Source organism: Acomys minous (assembly GCF_964271855.1).
Source record: "Acomys minous genome assembly, chromosome: 8".
Lineage (NCBI taxonomy): Eukaryota > Metazoa > Chordata > Mammalia > Rodentia > Muridae > Acomys > Acomys minous.
Genome location: NC_140489.1, coordinates 112,036,463 through 112,058,135, shown reverse-complemented (window position 1 = coordinate 112,058,135; position 21,673 = coordinate 112,036,463). Strand labels below are relative to the sequence as shown.

Sequence of the window (21,673 nt, the reverse complement as noted above, 5' to 3'; positions counted from 1 at the left end):
ACAAATTACTTTTAGGGGCCAGGAAAAAGTTCAGCAGTAAGTACACCTACTATTTTTACAGAGGATCTGAGTTCAGTAGCCAGCACCCACCTCGTGGGTTCCAGAAACACCTGGAACTCCAGCTCTATGGTACTTTCTTGCACATACCCATATTATACACAGAAAACACACACACTCTCTCTCTCTCTCTCTCTAAGATAAACAGAAGATCTTAAAAAGCACATATCAATTATTGCTAAAGTTTGGTTCATTTTCCAGTTTTGAGAGACTCAGTATTTTTCACTACTAGAAGTAGGAAACAAACTTGTACATATTTGTTTACACTTTTATTTATTTCCTTATAACAAGTTGCTAGAAACACAGGTCTTAAGGTATAGTCTCTTCAAGGCTACAATGAGCTCATGAATGCTTAGGTGATATAGTAAATGTTAAGGTCCCAAAAGTCTTTAAAGTACCTTTATTGTAATTTTGTAGTAAGTGGGCTTACTATTCTCGATTTGGTAGGATCCCTCCAAGCTAGTTGTCGTTTATTTATGAAATATGTAAGAGTAGGTATAAGATGTCTAGTAATATGTTTAAATTTTACTAAGTATAACATTTATTAAGTATTAAGCACCTGGCATTTTAAAGATTATTTTGTGTGAGAGTGAGACGGGGGGGGGGGGGGGGGAACAAACACATGGGCTCACACAATCGGCATTGCTTGCTTGTAAAAGGTCAGAAGAACTTTAGGGAAGGTGGCTTGCATTTGCTTCTGTCGGTTCCTAGAATTGAATTCAGGTTGTCAGGCTTGTGCAACAAGTGCTTTTCCTTACTGAGCCACTCCACAGGCCTAGCATCTGGTGTTAAGCATCAGGAGACAGATAGTCAACAGGGTGCTTGGTGATGTACACATTCTATGAGGGGAGAGACAGGAGGCATGCATAAAAATGTTATAGCTACTGAAGGATGGGGGGTGCGGGGGGGCATGGGCTGGTGGGGGGGCCTGTTTCAAAGTGATTGGACAGAGGCTGTAATTTTAAATGAGGGAGTAGTCCAGAAAGACCACACAGTGGGGATGACTGCTGCGTTGACACCCGGAGGAAGGAGTTGTGATGCTGTGTAAATTTCTAAGTCCAGAACAGTCTGTACAGAGGGAGCTTCTGTACAGGATAAGATTCTACGGTGGAGAATAGGTCTGTTTGCTGAGGGGACCAGGAAGGCCAGAAGGCCTGGTGCTTTGGGAATAGACAGGAGTGCTGCAAGATGAAGGGGAGAAGGCAGAGGCCTAGTCACAGGACTCTGGAGGCCACGGTAAGGCAAATAAGGATTTTTATTTTCTTATTGCTTCATGAATTCTTTGATTAAAGCACAGTGAGTTTTATTAGTATTTTAGCTGCTTAGGAGGGAATACATATAATAAATACATATTTACCTAAATATTCAAATGATAGATTAAAAGTAACAGAGTATAGGGACATTGGATTTGACAAGGGGCCTTAGGGGACTTCTTGTTCTTGGAAAATTACATTGAAGTTGAAACTTGGGACCTATGATGAATTGATTAGGGTTTAACGTGGGGAAGAGTGCATGCTACTCCATGCAGAGGAGCATCATGAGTCAAGAAAGATCTCACCAGTGTGAAGACTTGGAGGAAGGCTGCCTCAGTTTACTGAGGGAAGAGTTTCAACAAGCGGGAGCCAGAGAGATGGGCAGCAAGGACAGTTTGCAAGACAGATTTTAACTGAGAATAATGAGCAGATTTAGAGATGTATTTAGTTGTCCCTTGAAGGTTAGATTAATTTTAGGGAGGGGAGCAAGTGTGTTGATAAATATAAATTTAAATATGACATATGAGATTAAAAAGTAGTGAGTGGGACAGGTATGATTAAAGGACAAGGAAAAGGGGGATGTGTGTTCAGGATGGCCCTGATTTGTGCCTTACCAACGAGTATGTGGTGAGGTTAGTCTATAGCCACTGGAGTGAAAGTCACAATAGTATTTTGGTATTTTAAAGTGTAAAAGTTCCTGTTGGAATATTTTAAACTACTTCCACCTAAGTAGCAAGCACTCACAGTGCTTACTGTTTACCACACTATTTAAACCCATTTAATACTGATGATAACCATGAGGTAGACATGTGCTTGCCATTTACAGGCACAGAGAAGCTCTCGTGGGGATCTGGGAATTTTACCTTCTCCTTTTAACCACTGATTAACTTTGTAAACTTTTAACCACACAATCTGCATACTGTTTTATCACTTACCTGGCAGGTCTTTCCTAATGATTTCTTAACTTGGGATTTTTAACTGTCTGTAACTGTCCTGAAAAGGTATTTTGTGAATTCAAGTACCTTAATAGACTGCAACCAAGTGTTACTGAAAAAGGAAATGACAATGCCTTCTTTAATTAAATGTTGATTGCTTTTAATACCAAAAGTTTTCCTTTAAATTTGCTTGCTGTTTGTGATCTATTATCACCACTCAAAGCACATAAAATAAAAAAATTAATGTTGTTTATTTGGCTGTACAGTGTTAAGGGTGCCTTGCGTATGACAGGAAAAGCAAATCAGATAAGCAAAGCTCGATGTTTCCTTCTGTTAAAACAATCCTTACTAGAGATAGAAGTGCTGCTCTGTGGATGGTGTTTATATGGATAATGGGCTGTTTCATTGTTGACTAGTAATGCTTTACTACTAAGTAAATTGGCCCTTTTCATGAGGCAATGGAGTCATTGCATGGAGCACAGTAGATATCAGAGGGCTCCTTGGAGTGGAAATTGACAGGTAGAGGACAGGCTCAAAGAGTGTGGTTTACAATTTTTGGTGTAGGAACATTGATAAAGTCTCTAGTATTAACTTAATTACTGCATGGGACCAGGAGGTGGGTAGAGAAACTGAGCAAGGTACATATCAAAAGTTATTAGATATTTTTAGCTTTTCAAAGAACAGAAAACTAAACTTTGGGCTCTTGTTTCCATTTATATTTTCTGTAGTTATTTCTCCATCATTATTCAGTAAATTTCTTTACCTTATTGAGATGTGTGTGTGGTGAACAAAGAAAGGGTCCAGTCGTTTATAGGAGCTGCCTATTCTAAAAGCTGTGGTTGTGATGCTTGAGAAAAAGCCCCAGTGGGATCTCAGTGGCTATTTTTCTTCACTAAAATAGTCCTATGTACCTTGCTTTGGCAAGGGAGCTGTAAGTCTTGCTTGAAAAAATTCAGGACTTGTTTGCTTTATTGGGTCATATTTGGATACTCCTTAGAACCCTAATTTTACTTTTCAAAATCCAGGAAGAAAAATCACAGCATTCTATGTACTTTAATCTTTGTGCTGTGGAATAATTTTCTAGGCGATGAATACAAGAAATGTTAGACTCTAAATTATCTGGTGAAGTTGATTTTGCCAGTGTCCGTATGCCTAGCTGCAGTGTTCTAAAGTACCGAAAGGTGTTTGCGGAGTGCTGTCATTAGAGAACAGCAATTGCTCCGAGTTAGCTGCTCAGTCGGCTTAACTGAGATAAAGGGCCTAGTGTAGTTGCTTCTCTTTCTATAAAATGGGAAATCTCACTGATAGTGTTTGTCCTGTTACAGAAGAATTGAAAATCCAAGGAACTTGAATATCACTTTTTAATAACTATCTCAAATGTTCTGTAGAGAGGGGGTATTTCAAATATTGTTTTAAGTGTGGTCCTTAAGGAGAAGTTAGTAATGTAGAGATTAAAGTAACCTGTTTTCTTTCTTTTTAAAATTCTAGGTGAGGATTATGAAGATGATGACCTAGTAAACTCAGATGAGGTTATGAAGAAACCATGCCCAGTACAGATTGTTCTTGCTCATGAAGATGACCATAACTTTGAGCTTGATGAAGAGGCTTTGGAGCAGATATTGCTACAGGAACACATACGGGATCTTAACATAGTCGTGGTATCTGTGGCGGGAGCTTTTCGTAAAGGGAAATCATTTCTCCTGGACTTCATGCTTAGATATATGTATAACAAGGTGAATAGTGTCTTTTAAACTGACCCCAACTAATATAAAACATTGCCAACCAACCTTTAAAAAAAAAGAAAAGAAAAAGACAGAGGCCACAATTATATATTTTAATTCTATCTATCAATCAGATCCCTGATTATACCATGAAAGACCACTGAGGTACTGTGCTCATCTCTTTACCTTTGTTATTTCTTTACACTTTTTCTGTCTGAGAATGAAGTAGGCAAGTAGAGACCTTGTAAAAGTAAATCTGCGTTCCTTACATCATCACTTGTAGTGCTAAAGGTTCAGTTCTTTAGAGTGGCTTCCATGCTGTCTGAGCCTCATGCCTTCCTGTAAGTCAATGTACTAAAGTTTTTGATTTTTTTATTTGAGAATACGCTTTGCTCTTTGTTGAATCTTGGCGTATTCATGGCTGATCTTTTCATAATGTACTTTTGAGCTTGTTACGTGCCCTTCTCTGCTTTCATGGCTCAGGTATTTTAACTAATGATGGTTTTTAGTTGTTCATTCTTTTTTTCTATCTGGTTTACTCTCTCAGAAAAGGCCTCCTCTTGATTACATAACTCTAGCTTCTACCAAAAACGTTCTTAGTAGGCATACTTTGCGTGTTTGGATAGGTGCTTTCCCTCCTACACATTCTCACTTATAGATGGCGTAAGAGTTTTTGTTTTCTTCCCTGGAGAAAAGTGGAGGGAAATGATTTACTTTTAGTCAGAATGCTCTCTAATAGCTAAAAGTTGAGCAGAGGGAACGGGAATTTGACAGCGAGCAGGAGGAAGGTTTTGGGGATTTTTAGAGTGGGACACTAAGTTAGGGTTGCTTTACAGGGATCTTTGACATTCAGAAGCTACAGGAAGACACTAAAGTAACATTTAACTGAATTTTGTAATTATCTAAACACCACCTGACTTCTGACCTTCATAGTGCATCTGGCTTAAAATGAGAAAGAAGGTAAACATTCTCATTGGTTTTCCCAGGAAGCATTGCAGTAAATCCTTTCATAGGAATCTCTTCAGGCATTTTTAGATGTACCTGAGCATCAATAATGTAGTTTGTATTAGTGAACACTATGTGTGTAGCCATTAAGAAGGCTTGTTATTTTAAAGTTTACCATTAAGATTCATTTCTGAAACACTGAAATGTTTGAATAGTTCCATATTACTGTTTTTTATTTTTTAATCTGTGCACTTGAAGGTAATAAAGATCTTCCGCATTTTGAGGTTCTCTAATTCCTTAAGCTAGCTTTTTTATAGAATACCTTTGTGATCTGTGAACTGCAAATACCTTTGATTCTAAATAGGTCAAAAGCAGTGGAGTGTTGGGAGGGGAAGGAACCGTAGATCACTTGCTAGGAATAATAGATAAGTTTCACCTCAAGCGACATTCTACCTCTGGGTAGTCAGTTACTGTCTAGAGGGAAGAGACATCTCTCATTTATTATGTGTTGAGAATCATTTATTATGTGTTGCTGCAGGAAGTTCTACACTCACAGAATGGTCTGCGAAGGGTACATACCTATATCTAGTGGCTTCTAAGTTGGAGTAACTTTCTTCAATGTCAGTTAGAATGTTTCTCTCTCTGTATATACTTACATATATAATAGAACACCTAATAGAAGTCACCTTATTTTGTTAATGAGAATTGGAGTAGACTGTGTCTGGTTTTTAATTTTGTTTATAACATACTGATTCCTCAGTGGTGGGGTCATGCTTTTCCTATGAGATGTAGGCAAAGGAGAAATGCCAGTCACTTTATGTGCTGTGAGTTACAGAAGAGAAAATTGAGTCATGCAGCCAGAGTCAGAATTGGTGGTGGCAATGGGAAATGGTTGATTTTCCTCTTCAAAGTATGTGTATACTCTCAAGTGCTTTGCAGAATTCTAATTTGTTTCTACTGATAGTTCAGATGTATGCATTTTTTCTTAAAAAATAAGTATGATTTACAAACTGAAAGACATCAATTTATATTGTACAGTTTGATGAAACTTTATACATGTATGTGCATCTTCATGACCACCATCCCAGAGTAACTACTATTCTGAGCCTTTCTGGCTTTGGAACTCCAGCGAATGAAGTCAGGCCATAGATAACTTTTTTGTCTTATTTCAGCAACTTTGTAACTGTAAGATGCACTCATGCTTTTGCATGCAGCAATAAACTCTTGTTCTTTTACTACATGATTAAAATGTATTTACTTACTCCTTAATCTGTTGATAGATACTTAATTTCTTTGACCTTAATAATTTTTAGTTTGCTGCTTGTATGAATCTCATTCTTCGAAAATGAAGTAGCTTATCTTAGAGTTAGTAGGAATTGTTAGAGCAACGCTCACTAAATTTCAGTTCTAGGAGTCAGTTTTAAAGGGAAAAATGATTTAGTAGAATTAAATTACATACTATATGGGCAATTTTACACAGTATTTACAATACTGACACTCCCTGATAGTAGCGACAGACAGTATAAATGAAGACTCTTAATTCTATACAGTTGTATCTACTTTATCTCATTCCTAATAGTTTTCTTTTGAAGCCTTTTGTGATAAAAAATTTAAGCCTATATAAAAGTAGTAATGCGTGCGCATCATTTTAGGTTTTTGTAATCATGAACTTGAACTCTATCAGTTGTCTTTCCTCTATAATCTGACTATCCCATACCTTATTTGATGTTTGGAAGTAAACTCAGACATATAAGTTGCGTCAGTAAATATTTCGGGATCTTTTTCATATACAAAAATTCCAGCAGTTCCCTTGTGTTTTACAATATCTTCTAGTTGACCTATTTTTTAAAAGTTTCTTCAAGTGTGTTACTCCGTTGAGGTACGTTGTGAATGCCTTTGTTTAAAGTGTTCTTAGCCCTCCGTCTCTCCTTTTTTCTGGCACTTCATTTGTTGACAAGACTGGTGCTGGTCTGGCAGGTTCCTGCTCTGGACTTGAAGGCTTTGCTCCAGTGTAGTTGATGTTTCTTTGTCCTGTGCATTTTCTGTAAGTTGTTAATTGAGTCTACAGACTAGATTAATGTCAATCAGTGTTGGGTTTTACTTTTTTTTTTAATTTACTTTTCTTTTGGCAAGGGTAATTCATAGATGATGATGGTGATGTATCCTATTATGTATTTTTTTTTTTTTGAGACAGGGTTTCTCTGTGTAGCCCTGGCTGTCATGGAGCTCACTCTGTAGACCAGGCTGGCCTTGAACTCACAGAGATCTGTCTGCCTCTGCCTCCTGAGTGCTGGGATTACAGGCATGTGCCACTGCCACTTGCCCAGCTGTAATATTTTTTAATATAACATTTTTTGAGTCTTTCCTAAATTCTGGGTGCTCTTGGTTAGTTTTTACTCTTGATATATATTTACTATTTTACTCATTATAAGTGAAACATTATAACTTTAATATGACAGGCTGCCTAAAATTTAATTTACATTAGTTTTGCTAATGTGAGCAGCAAACAAAGCTTGATCTGAATTTTCAGAGTTTTGAATCAGTGAAAACCAAAAATTTAGTTTATCTCCTTTGTCCTCCAAATATAAACTAAGGAGATGAGACGCGGATGTTTAGTGGCCTCTGAACTATTTTCTTCTCTTCCTTTTCTGAGAGTTTGATTTTGGAACGGAAATTAATTTTTCAGTCTTTCATATGTTTTCATCTATAGAACCTATATTAGCGTGAATGATTTTAGCCAGAAAATTTTGTTATGTAATCCTGAAGCTACAGAAATTAGGAATGGGTGAGGTGGGAAGTTTACAGAACATTGTTTGATATCCTTAGTGCAGGGTTTTTAAGAGGGCCCTTTTTGATTGCAAAGTATGAATTCCTAGAACATGTTCTTGTATTGTAGCTACGTTTCACTTTTTAACCTTTAAGCTTCAGAATATATGTACTGCCTTTTTGGGTATTATAAAAAATTATGGTACCCTTGTAGTATTTCAGTTTTGGATATCTAAAAGTCAGGTGTGGAATATCAGATTATTGGAATTTTAGAGATTGATGTTTTTTTTCTTTTTTAAAAAATATTTTTATATAGTTTTATGTGCATTGCTATGTAGGTATTAGATCCTTTGAAACTGGAGTTAACAAAGAGTTGTGAGCTGTCATGTGGGTGCTGGGTGCCCAGGTCCTTTGGAAGAGCAATCAGTGCTCTTAACCAGTAACTGAGCCATTTCTGCGGCTCCAAGATTTAGGTTTTTTTATTTTTATTTTTTACTTTTACATATACATTTGTTTATTACACATATATACAATACACTACATACATCAAGAAGGACTACAAAACAATTAGGAATTGTATAAATGTTACATTCATAGTGTTTTGCCTATTTGTATTTGGCAACCTTGGAGGAAACATCTTTCCTGTCTTGGTGAGTCTACAACTCTGAATGTAGTGTGAAGTTCTTGTTATTTTAGCTGGGAGGCCTCTGTTTAGTGCTCTCTGTAGTTGTGGGGCCACATGCTTTCTTCTGCTCTCTTCTATTGTGTTGCGTTTCCTTAAAACTACTTTTTGTTGTGGAGTATTCCTCTGTTGTACAGAAGCTTGTTAATGTCGTATGATTCCATTGTCTATTTTGGTATTTCCCTTTGTTAGAATTTCTTTTTAACTTTTTATTGGTTCTTCATGAGTTTCACATCATGCACCCCAATCCTACTCATCTCCTCCTTCCCTTGTATCCAGCCTTGCCCTCTCCCTCCAAAAAAGAGGGAAAAAAAAACTCTCATTGTGTAAGCTATGGTGTGTCACAGTGTGTCCCACAGAATACCCCTTTGTCCACACTTATGTGATTGCAAATGTTCATTGCAGTGACTTGTTGGTCTGGTACGAGGCCTCTGGCTTCTGCTACTCTATAGGTACTAGAACCTTACTGGGACTCCTCTTGGATGTCCTATTGTTGCCCTCTGTCATGGCGGTCCCGTAGTTTTGGGTCTGTAGGACTGACCCCTTCACATACTCCAACAGTTAATCTATGGGGTAGATGTTGGGGTGGACCTAAACAAATGTTTTCCTCATTAGGTTTTTGGGTTCTTTTTGGTTTTGAGACAGGGGCTCATGTCGCCCAGGATAGCCTATCACATCTTGTTTTATGTGGTGCTGGGCACCAGCATTGGGCTTCCTCATCATAAGCAGGAGTTCTGCCTACTGAGACATGCTACCAGCCTCATTATTGGAATTTTTATGATGATTATTAAGTCTGATTATATTAAAATTTTGCTAATATTCTGCTAATCCATGAGCAAGATCTTCCTGTCTCCTAATGTTCTCTTTAGTTTCTTTCCTTAGTGTTTAAAAGGTTTTAATGTAGAGATTTACTTCTTTAATTAGGTTTGTTCTTAAGTGGTTTTTTTTTTTTAAGTTATTGTACTATCTCCCTGACTTCTCAGCATAGTTGTCATTGTATGGAAAAGCTGCTGAGTTTTGTGTGTTGATTTTTTTTGTCAAGCTACTTTGCTGAAGGTTTTCATCAGTGCTTTCTAGTGGAGTCTCCAGGGTCTTTTTTTTTTTTTTTTTTGTATAAGAGCATCTTGTCTACAAATGAGAGGGATTTGCCTCTTCCTTCCTTTTTCGCTTGTGCCCTTTCTCTTACTGATTTAGTTAACTCATCAATGGCTACCAAATTTGTCCAAATTTGATTTTAGAAGATGTGCTTTGAGTTCCCCCAGTTTAGTATAATATTGGCTGTAGGTTTGTTTTATGTAGCCTTTATTATACTGGAGTTTTTCTTTCTATTTCTAGGTTCTTTGAGGCTCTTAGATGATGGGATGTAGGGCTTTGCCAAAGGCCTTGCTGTACCTTGTGAAATGATGCAGATGGTGACTGGCTAGGACCTTCATTCATTCTTTTTTTTTTCTTCATTTTACTTATATTTGATTTTTTAAATCATTTATTTTTATGTATACAGTGCTCTGCCTGAATGTACACCTGCACACCAGAAGAAGGCATCAGATCACATTATTGATATGGTTGCTAGGAATTGAATTCAGGACCCCTGGAAGAGCAATCAGTGCTCTTAACCTCTGAGCCATCTCTCCAGCCCTTATATTTGATTTTTTTGAGATAGGGTCTTGCTCTCAAGTCTAGCCTAATTGTGAATGTGCATGAATTCTTCTATCTCAGTCTCCTGAGTGCTGGGATCACAGTGCTCATTTTCCAGTTTTATCTCCTACCTATACTTCTTACCCTAGACAAGAAGCGGGTGCGGGGCTGGAATTGGCTAATTGTGCCTTGTCAACTTTACATAAATCTCTGTTAGGTTTTGCCTTGCAAGGCAGGCCTTTGTTACAAGGACTGTTCCGGGTGTATGTAATTGAAAATAATTATTTCCCCCTAGTGAATTTAAAAATGGCTGTTGTTCTTCCACCTGTGCCTTGAGAACTTTGGAATTCTGTGAGGAACACCTCTAGAGGATCTGCCTCTAGGCTTCTCAGTTCAGTCTAGGTTAACTCATTCTGGCAGTTTGAAATTGCATTTTTGCATTACTGCACCATTCCTGCTAGTGAAACTCAGTTGTGGGGCAATACTTGGCCTCTTAGGTTTTGGGGTTGTATTTTGCTTGTGAACTTTTTTTTGTACAAGGAAAAGAAAGTCGTAATTTTGAGTAACCTTTTTTCTTATAAGAACCTGTAAAGACTTCAGCTTTTACAAATGAGCCTGAAACTGAAAGTCCAGTGGAAGATGCAAGTCAGATCTCCTATGTTAGACACCAGTTCTGTAACTGAAACTCTCCCCTTTCCATTCTAGCAACACTTAAAAACAAACAAACAAACAAACAACAACAACAAAAACAAAACCAATACCCGCAGCATTACATTCACTGTGTTAGCCATTTTCAAGTGTACAGTTCAGTGATGTTGTGTTCAAACGTTGTTGGTAGCAGTTACCATCTTTCATTCAGAATTTTTCCATCTTTTTGGTTTGAAGCTTAGAAATTTTAAGATACTAACCTATTTCCCCTCTTCCAGGCTCTGGACGCCAGCATTCCTCTTTCTTTACTTGTCTACTGTGCCCACCTTTTAGGAGTAGAAGTCATGCAGTGTTTACTTGTTTTTTGTATCTAGTTTATTTGACTTAGTCGAGTGTCTTCATGGTCAAGAGTACTATTCAAGATGAGCTTTAAAAACAAATTGACACAAATTCCTCTTTAGAATATAATCAAGTTGTTAGCATTGTCTTGTGTCTGAGCTTTTGCCCTGGACATTCATAATTTCTGTTTGTAGAGGAGTTGGACATGAGGCAGTTGGGTGCACAGATAGTAAGTAGTTTTAAACTGTGGAAAGTTTAAAGCAGTTCCAGGACTTCGTGCTCTCACATAGTCACTGTAAAGCACTAAACTACAGTAGGAGGTTAAAGTGTGCAGACTACTTGTTCTCTCTGTTAATTTGGGCTTTATGTAGAATTAGGATTTTTGTTTGTGGTTACTTCTGTGGAAAATGCCTTATAGTGAGGGATTATCTCCTTTCTTAATTTGGGGCCGTAGTTCTACCTAACCATAGAGTGTGATGAGTGATGGCTTCTAGGTTTGCCTAGTTTCACCATCATGGAAGGAGCAAGTCCGCTGGCAAAGGGAAGCTGGCATAGTGTGAAGTTTACCAGCTGTTAGGCTTTGTTATGAGGAGCATTTCCTTGTCATAGGAGGAATGTTAATTTCATACTCTTTAGGTAGAGTTTTTGCTGATAAATCGTGTTATGTAGATAACTCTTTTGGATAAGAACTGCATTTATTGCTTGATGACCCTTAAAATTCAGACACAAAGTTCAGGTTAGACTGCCTTTTGCAGTTGAGAGTCACTTTAAAGATCTTGTGCTTTCTACCATGAGGAGCAGGGTTGTCTCTATAGTGGCAAATGGTACCAGATTAGTGCTTTTTGAATTCCAAAGTTTGCTTTTAATAAATTTTGGGAGGAAATAGGGTCGTTAAAAGCAAGACAGCTTCCAGAACCCACTTGAGGGCAAGAATGTTTTTGTTCGCTTAGAGAACTCTAGATTTTTAACAGTCTTCAGAATTTGGTAGGAGGTCAGTAAATATTTGTTCACTGAATTAACTATTTTTCGAAAGCCTTCAGTGTTGAGTATGTTAGAGAAATGATAGATTTTTTATGTGTTTGAGAATTTTGTTATCTAGAATCCTTAATTTACTTTTTTCTTTTTTACTAGACAGAGTCAACCAAGAAGAGATTACACATAGCGGTCAGTCTCTGTGAGACACTAGTTCTTCTTAGGTTCTTGGAAGAGATGGGGGTTTACATGTTATAAGTCTGTAACTTTTGTCTTCTTTTAAACTTTATATTTTACTGGTTTTGTCTTTATTTCTAGCAATAGAACAATCATATTTCTTTTATGCCTGAAGTCTATATTCTAAAGAAAGCATATTGTATTTTATAAGTAAAGCTTTTTATTCATTTAATGTTGTTAATGCTTCCTTATAAGCTGGGCAGAATGAAGCAAAACTTCAGTTTTTAGGAACTTGCATTTTCATATAGGAGACACAGAAGCAAGGTAACATATTGAATAAAAATAGATTCTCTGAGAACAGATTCTTTTAACTTACTTGTGTAAGTTAAACTGGAAAAAAAAGGGACCTCTCCAGTACCAGATTACTTTGACATTGTGGGGGATGAATAATAGTTCCCTACATAGAACACTTCCTTCCTCCAGTGCTTACGAGGGTTTGAGTCAGGGCCAGATGAGCTAAACAGTATGTGTGCAGGGTTTATTCATCATTTTGCCGTGTTAGAAACACGAACATCTATGTGTTTGCTTGTGTGGGATCTGTTTCGAATACTGGGAACAGAGATTGGGAAAATGAAAGATGTATTGTTACGTATTAAATCTCCAGATGGCCTTACAGGTTGTATGAAAGCCATAGATATATTTTCAGAAGATAGAGACATTTCTTGTGAAAAGTAACTGACATGGAAAGGTGATACAAAGAGTCCAATTTGAAATATCTGAAATATAGATAGGACCAGGCCACTTTTTTTGGTCTATGGGTATCATTGAATTTCTAAGCCTTGTGAAGGCTACTTTGTGAAACACAAGCCCAGAAAATACTGTGAGTGGAGTTGTACGGTGTGGTTTTCTTGTAACCAACAGAAATGAGGGCCTAAGATAATAAAGTATTGAAAAATGAGGACAATAAATGAATGCAAGAGAATTTTGTAATGCACAGCATTGGTAGCTTATTGGGAGTGCAGTTTCGTGGAATAGTAATAGACTGATTCAAGGTCAAGCTGTGTTTTCTCAGATGATGATTGAGTATTGCTTTGTTTTGTTTTTCTACTCTGTATGGGCTTTCCTGAGTTACATCATCCCTCATTGCTCCTGTCTTATGTATCTCTCCACCTCTAATTGGAGTTTTGTAATTTGTTTTGGAGTAGAGATTCAAGTTTATTTGAAATACTTTTGAAACATAGAGAATATGTAGACCTTAAAATATAGGTATCTTGACATATGGCAGAGTTAGACATTTACATCACATATTTAGTACTGTAGACAACACAGTGACTCTCTTTATAGTGTTGATGGTGGTGGATACTGCACCACGGCAGGGCTTCATGTGTATAGGCAAGTGCTCTCCTACTGGACTGCACCTCAGTGCCATACTGTAGAGCTGCAGTAGGTGTAGCCCTGTGACCTGAGGTGAAAGATAATATGTGCCTGCCCCTCCCCCCCTCCACCTGCCTCTTCTTTCCACCCCTCCTTTCTCTCTCTCTGTTTCTCTGTCTTTCCTGGTGGTGAGGACAAACAGGGCCTTGGCCTTGTTAGGCAGATATTTTACCATTAAGCTAAATTTTCAACTCCAGATTCTTTATTATGGTAAATTTCTCAAACATAATTCAAAATAAAATAATAATAGTATTATGAACTGCAATGTACCTGTACACATTGGTAGTCTTGTTTCGTCTGTTTTCTTTGTGTGTGTGTCTTTCCTGGACTGTTTTAAAGCAGTTGACAGTAAGGTACATCTTTTCATCACAAATATTTAGATATCTTGTAGCTGTTATATATTTTTTATATATTGAAGTATATTTTTTCAGTTATTTTTCTTGCACAAAAATGTCATTTCTTGTGCTTTTCCTACTTTTCTTTTCCTTTAAAAAATTTTTAGTTTGTATTTATTTGCTTGTTTTCTAAAGAGAAAGAAGACACGGAGCTGGATGAGTGGGGAGGTAGAGAGGATGTGGGGGGAGATGGGAAGAGAGAATCCATGATTGAAATACAGTATATGAAAAATTATTTTAAATAAAAAGTGTTTATATACATTTAACATTAACTCATGAGGAGTACAATTTGGGTTCAGATATCTGTTTGTTTCATAAAGCCACACACCATCCTGCGGACCAGATTGCTTGAATCAGGTTCCAAACAAGTCTTACTTATTTTTAAAAGACAGTCCCAGCAGTGGGAAGTGCTGTTGCATGTACTATTCTAGGAGAGGGCTACTGTTCTGACAGGCCTGCTGTCTGAAACTTGGTTTACTGTTGTGTACAACAACATACTGAGTTTTAGGATCTTACACAGAACAGCTTCCCAAAGGGGAAGAGTGTATGTGTGGAATCCCACTTCCCTAGAAGTCTAGAGTACGCGGGAGCTTGAATTGGTTTGACAGGGCTGATTGGGAGGCTGTTCTTCTGCACTCTGCACAGGGCTTGAACTGTTGGGACTGTTTGCATGATGCTAGGTTGCGTGTTTTGTCTCTTTGGACATAGGCTTCTGTGATAGGGAATGGGTGACTTAGAGGTTTTACAGTTCCTGCTTTGGTGTGTTTACATTTATCTTTGATTTTAACAGGATTCTCAAAGTTGGATTGGTGGAAACAACGAACCATTGACTGGCTTTACATGGCGAGGTGGTTGTGAAAGAGAAACAACAGGCATACAAGTTTGGAACGAAGTATTTGTGATTGACAGACCTAATGGAACAAAAGTAAAATTCTGCTTACACTTTGCTATTTTCTCCTGTATTTTTTTCTTGAGCAATTTTCTGGTACTAAAATGTAAAACAACACAAATCTGTTAATGTCAGTAATTTTAATGATTAGTATGTTAAAATTTATAGTATATAAATACTTTTCTTGATTAATTATTGCTTGGAATTTTATCATTTAGTGTTTTTTTTTTGTGTGTGTAGGCATTCTTTTACTTTTGTAGGTGATTCTTTTACTAAGTATTTAAACTTGCAAATTTCTAGGTGGCTGTACTGCTAATGGATACCCAGGGTGCCTTTGATAGCCAGTCAACCATTAAAGACTGTGCAACAGTGTTTGCTCTGAGCACTATGACTAGCTCTGTCCAGGTAAGTGCTGTGATCAGGTCATACAATAATCCTGCCTTTGTGCAACCTCCACAGAATGCGTTTGATTGAGCAAAAAGTAGATTAGAAGTTAAGGAGTGCTAGTGGTGTTTCTTATTACTTATATGCTTTTCTGTGTTTGCTTTTTGGCTCATGATGTAAAACTATGTACTTTGAATAGATATTAAGGATGAAGTTAAGCCACCTTTGCTTTATTTATTTTTCTCATCATAGAATCAATTTTATTAGTTCTTTGAGAAGTTTAGTCAGTGTATTTTGATCATATTTACTCCCTTCCCCAACTCTTCCCACGTCCACCCCCCCTTTCCTACCCACCCAACTTTGTGTCCTCATCTTTTCTTTTTCTACTATTTTTTCATACAGTTTGTTTTGATGTTTTCCCCCCTCTTCCAACTTTGCCAGGTCCTCTCCACGTCCCTACCTACTCACAGTGTCTTCATTTTAAAAACACCAGCAAATCGTTAAGTCCAGTTTGTGTTATTGGCGTGCATATAGTGTGGTGTTCATACATATGTTGGTGCAAGCATTCATACACATAAGCTAAAAATTAATAGATCTTTAGAGGAAATGATACAGGCAATATCTATAATTAAAATCAATCATATGACTAACCAAAAACAGAAAACCACCAAATAATTAAATAGCAACCGAGTTTTCTATTTGGTTTTTCTGGCTGTTTGATTATTTGAATTAAAGGAAATAAGGATGTAAGAATTTAGTTTTGGTTTTGGGGGGCAAAGTTTCTCTTTGTAACTCTGGCTGTCCTGGAACTGCTCTGTAGACTAGGCTAGCCTCAAACTTAGAGATCTGCCTGCCTCTGTTTTCCCAGTGCTGGGATTAAAGGTGGGCGCCACCACCTGTCAACAGTGAAAAGTACTTAGTTTAGAAAACCCAGGTGACAGGAGTTTATAGTACTCTAATTGTACTTGTCCTACCAAGTCCTCCTCTCTTCAAGATAGTTTATCACTGTATAATCTAGAGTGACTGAGTTGAGGTGATATTCATTGTTTTGTATTTCTTTTCTTTTTTGGGGATCATTTGTGTTGGTATCTCCCTGGCTCAAAAATTAATGATTGAAGTATGGTCTCCTACATTTTGCTGGTGATAGTACACCAGGAAGGAGATCTGAATGTTCTCCTACAACGAGAAAGTGTCCTTATCAGTGGTAGTTCATAGGCAATACTGTCACCATGTCTTGAAACTTTTGAGATGCTTTTTAGTAATGTCTGAGACATATAAAAAGTCTCATTTAATTCCCTTTTCCCGTCTTCCACAACTTGAAGCACGTGAGTGGGAAGAAGACTGGATATTACGGTGTGCAGAGAGTTCTTTTCAGCCTACTTGCTGTTAAGGTCAAGGATATCTGCCACTGCTCTAAGAGATGCTCTTGAGGACCCTCAGAAATCTTTTTGTTTTTGTCCTGCCTTTTTTTTCCCTTTGTGAAATAGCATGACTAAAGATCCTGAGAGGCAGCAGAAAGCCATCTTTTTCTAGTTCTATTTCACATTTTAGCTTTTCAGGTTAGCTGATGTTAGTTAGAGCTCCCATCTCTTAAATTATAATGAAGGAATTATCTATCCTAAACTTTGTTTGTTGCTGTTGTTTTGTTTATATAACTTTTTGATAGTAGGAGATTTGATTTTGGACAACTTACATCACTCAGACACATTTTTATCTATGAAATGAGGATTTTACTTATTGTGCCTATCTCATACATAGTTGTGTATTAGAGGAGATCTAAAAGAAATAATATATTTAATAATAAAATATAGTATATTAGTATGTATATCTTATATATGCTTCTTTTGTGAGGAGGTGTTAATGAGACTGATGTGTTGTGTTATGTATGCCACTGAGCTACAGTCCCAGCCCTCAGTATTACTTTCAACAGGCCTTTGAAAGTCCTTTTCTAACTTAAATAAGTGTGGCTTCCAGGCATGGTGGTGTACTTCTGTAACCTCAGCCCTTGGGCAGCTGAGTTAGAGGCCATACTAGGCCACATAGCAAGAGATGAAAACATTTTCTCTTTTGAGCTGGTAGACAGATTACACATTGATCTTGTTACTTTTTCAACAGATTCTTAGGACTTACTGAGTACAAGGCAGTATACTGAGACCTAATAGTCTAATAAAACAGGTGCCATCTCTCTTTATTCTTACAGTCTACCCCTTGCAGAAAAGGGTACACGTGTGTTCTAAGAGTTTAAGTCTACATGGATGAGAGTAGATTGATTACATTGTTAGCCTTCTGTATTTTAGGTACCTTGTTTGGTTAATGAGTGGCTAAGCATCCCCTTTTGGTGTTTATCCTCTTGACCTCTCAGCTTGTCTAGAGCAACACTGAGTTCCATCTGAGAGGCTGTGTCTGTGGGTGTCTCTGGAGCACCTTCTTTTCTCAGTCTCTGTGAAGGACTGGACCTGACAAGCCCTCTGCAGTTAGTTAGTTCTCTCTGAGAACAGAGAACATCCATGATCAGTTCTGTTCTATGTCTTGGAAAGCCTCCAGAAAGTTCTAAAAAGGGCAAGAGTGCCACCTATTGCTCTTTTTACTAGTTTCTACGGCCTGGTAAACATTTCATTTCTTAGGCTCATCAGTTCAAGTAAAAAGGGACCATGCCTTGCGTGAGGATGCATGCCAATAATTGCAGCACTCTGAAATCTCAGTTCATGAGAGGCAGAGGCAGAAGAATCGTAAACCAAACAACCAAAAACCCAGAACCTACTGAATGAATATATATTCTGTACCAAGAAAAAATGTTTTGTTTTGTTTTTTTCCTAAAAATGCCCTCACATTCACTAATAGACAATCACAACCTTTACTTCCCCCTGGCCTGGACCTCACTGTGTAGTCCAAGATGGCCTTTGACTCCATCTGATTCTTCTGCCCTGACCTCACAAATGGTGGGATTTCAGGAGTGCATCATCATATCTGGCTTCAGCTTGTCTTTTCTTTTTAAAATGACCATGGCATAACATTAAAGAGGCCGAGAAAGAAGAAAAAAAAAGCACATGATACACTTAGTCCATAAGTATGTATGCATTCATGACTTTTACTGCTTCCATTTTAGTAAGAAAATGCTTTCCGTATGCCACTGGTTAGAATAGTAGCTAAGTGCTTAATTTGTGGTGAGGTGTAAAATGACCTTTCTTACTAAAAGGGAATTTATACTCATTAAAACACTAATAAAAACAATACATTTTGTCTTAACAGGTATATAATTTGTCTCAGAATATTCAAGAGGATGATCTTCAACACTTACAAGTATGTCTTAGAGAATGCATGCCACAGTATTAAAACTTAATTCTTTCTTTATTGTAAATTCATGTTTAGAAGCCTATAATGTTTTTTAGTTTTGTATGGCTTTAAAGAGATGGCTGATTGCTTACCTAGAGGACATTTCTGATAGGTTTGATTCACTAAATGTGATGCCCGACTTTGAGAAAAAAAAAAGAGACTGACATTTACTACTATGCTCTATAGATGGTTTTATAAATGACTTCTTTCAGTCTCTTTGGTGGCATTATTTTAAATAACCTGATTTAATAGTTATTTACAGAATATGGAAGACTTGCAATGGAAGAGATCTACCAGAAGCCGTTTCAGGTAAGAAAGTGTTTTAGCATTTTAAAAATGTCCAGGTGAAGGCTTTCGTGGGACATGCCCCTTGGGCTAATATGCAGATATAAGTGAGTATATACCATTTGAGTCTTTCTGCTTCTGGGTTAACTCACTCATTATGATCATTTCTAGCTCAATCCATTTATCCACAAATTTCGGGAATTCCTTGTTTTTAATAGCTGAGTAGTATTCCATAGTGCAAAGTAGAAGGATCCAGAGGGTCCTAGAAGCCTACAAGAAGAACATTATGATAGGCAGATTTGGGCCCAGGGGTCCCGCTCAAACTAAGGCACCAGTCAAGGACAATACAGGCGGTAAACCTTAAACCCCTACCCAGATCTAGCCAATGGACAGAACACTCTCCACAGTAGAGTGGAGAGTGGGATATTACTTTCTCACATACTCTGGTGCCTCACTTTTGACCATGTCCCCTGGAGGGGGAGACCTGGTGGCACTCAGAAGAAGGACAGCAGTTTACCAAGAAGAGAATTGATACCCTATGAGCATATACAGGGGGAGGTAATCCCCCTCAGGAACAGTCATAGGGGAGGGGAATAAGGGGAAAATGGGAGGGAGGGAAGAATGGGAGGATACAAGGGATGGGATAACCATTGAGATGTAACAAGAATAAATTGATAAAGGAGAAAAAAAAAATGTCCAGGTGAAAAGCCTCAAGCCCAAAGACACTACAACTCATTTAGCACCAGAGTCAAAACAAAGCATTGGCAGAGGTCATCAGCTTGCTACTAGCTGAAGCCTAACAGGGTGGGGAACAAAGAAATGACTCTAGGTTAATTTGCAATGCTTTACCTCGGCAGAGGGTGCTTTTCTTAATTGGATGCTGTTTAATTCCAGATCTTACAGTAGAGATTTTAAGACAGTATGACAGAAGTATTTTACACATGATAAACTATTACAAAATGTTACAGGTTTCCTTTTTTTGTGATGCATTGCCAGTTGAAGTCACTGCCCTCTGTTACTCTTGATTTCCTATAGGCAAGTTGAGGTGGTTTAGTTTTTTTGAAGCAACTAGTTTGCAAGCTACTGTTCCTACTGTTGACTCAGTGGCAGTGAGTAGGAGAGAATGATGACTGTGTTTGCCTGTTGGTGTGTGGAGTTCTTTCTCTGTCGTGGCTTTTCTACTGATTATAATATTAGTGGCCTTAATTAATTTTGCCTCATTTTTATCTGGCACTTCTCATTTTAGGCAATCACTTGTATGAAATAATTGAACAGATCACGGCTTCCTCTTGTAATTATATGGGTGGAATATACTATATTTGGCTTATATCAGCTAATCTAAAATAATTTATCTATCTAGGAAATATTTGCCAATGTCTGGGATTTTTTTTTCCACAGATGCTTCTTATCCGCCATTTTCTTTTTTTTTAATTTATTTATTTTATTTTATTAATTTATTCATATTACATCTCAATGGTTATCCCCTCCCTTGTATCCTCCCATTCCTCCCTCCCTCCCATTTTCCCCTTACTCCCCTCCCCTATGTCTGTGACTGAGGGGGACCTCCTCCCCCTGTATATGCTCATAGGGTATCAAGTCTCTTCTTGGTAGCCTGCTATGTCTGGGATATTTTTGATTGTCACAGTTTTGAAGGATATTTAATGCTACTGGCATGTAATGTAGAGGCCAGAAACACTTCACTATAATGTAAAGAGCAGCCATTTACAAGTAAATTATCTTGTTCAAAATGCCAGTAGTGCTGAGAAATTAAACATTGTGTGGATAAAACATTTACGAAAATGGTCTCTTTAATACCAAATCTCTAACCAGTACATAGTTAGCAGTCTAGAAGTGTACTTGTTGTAGTCACATAGATTGATTTAAAGTGATAATCTAAGTTCCCCAGTATAGTTTTTGTTCATTTTTGGCTTTGTGCGGTATTATTGTGCCGATGGCTCCGTGTGTGTGGTAGAGTTCTTAAGTGGAGCCGAGTAGCTGGTGCAAGGCTGAGAACTTGCCTTAGATGGGCTGTTGACTAGAACCACAAGGAACATATTCATTGTTTGGTTACTGTAACCATTCTTATTTTAAAATATTTGGTGCTGGGGATTGGACCCCAAGAATGACAGTCATGTGTTCTGTCCATTGAGCTACTTGTCATAGCCTTATTAAGGTTATTTATAGAAGGAAGTTTTCAGTATACTTAGGTTTTTGTAAGAAGTGATTTGTTTTTTTTTTTTTTTTTTCTGTATGTAGACGTTAATGTTTTTGATTCGAGATTGGAGCTATCCTTATGAACATTCGTATGGTTTGGAAGGTGGAAAACAATTCCTTGAGAAGAGATTGCAGGTAAGCCCCATTGCCGGGAGAGGAAAGGGTGTACCTCAGCCAGTCAAAGGAATGGGCTTCCTGGACTACCCTGACGTTACCAGTTCACTTTGAGGAACAATTATTCCTCTGTCTCTCCTTCTCCTTCTCTCTCTCTCCCCTACCAATATTCAAATATTCAAAGACTGATATTTTTGGAAGTGACTACTATTGTTGTTGTTGTTGTGTGTCTATGGTGTGTCAGGGTGTGTACATGTCATAGCATATATGAAAGTCAGAAGACACCTTTGTCCCTGCCTTTACATGGAATCTCGATATCATACTGAGGTCATCAGGCTTGCATGACAACCACTTTACATGCTGAGCCATCTAGACCATCTAGAACCCAGCTATCCTTAATCCTATGCAGTATGTTTCACACAGCATTCCTGGAAAATGACCTCATGAACAAAGTCATGATCCTTTATCCCGTGAGGCACTTTCCTGTGGGAACAC

The 21,673-nt window shown here is 37.7% G+C and overlaps 1 protein-coding gene across 5 annotated transcripts in view; it reads left to right on the top strand.

The window, feature by feature from the left end:
* Positions 1 to 21,673, top strand: part of ATL2 (atlastin GTPase 2) — a 50,598-nt gene that overhangs the window by 16,729 nt on the left and 12,196 nt on the right. For all 5 annotated transcript variants that reach the window (XM_084793112.1, XM_084793115.1, XM_084793113.1 and 2 more), the window contains 6 exons: positions 3,734 to 3,978; positions 14,750 to 14,884; positions 15,149 to 15,253; positions 18,482 to 18,532; positions 18,818 to 18,874; positions 21,107 to 21,199. In XM_084793112.1, the coding sequence (XP_084649238.1) occupies positions 3,734 to 3,978; positions 14,750 to 14,884; positions 15,149 to 15,253; positions 18,482 to 18,532; positions 18,818 to 18,874; positions 21,107 to 21,199 (686 nt within the window). The remainder of the gene's footprint in view (positions 1 to 3,733; positions 3,979 to 14,749; positions 14,885 to 15,148; positions 15,254 to 18,481; positions 18,533 to 18,817; positions 18,875 to 21,106; positions 21,200 to 21,673) is intronic.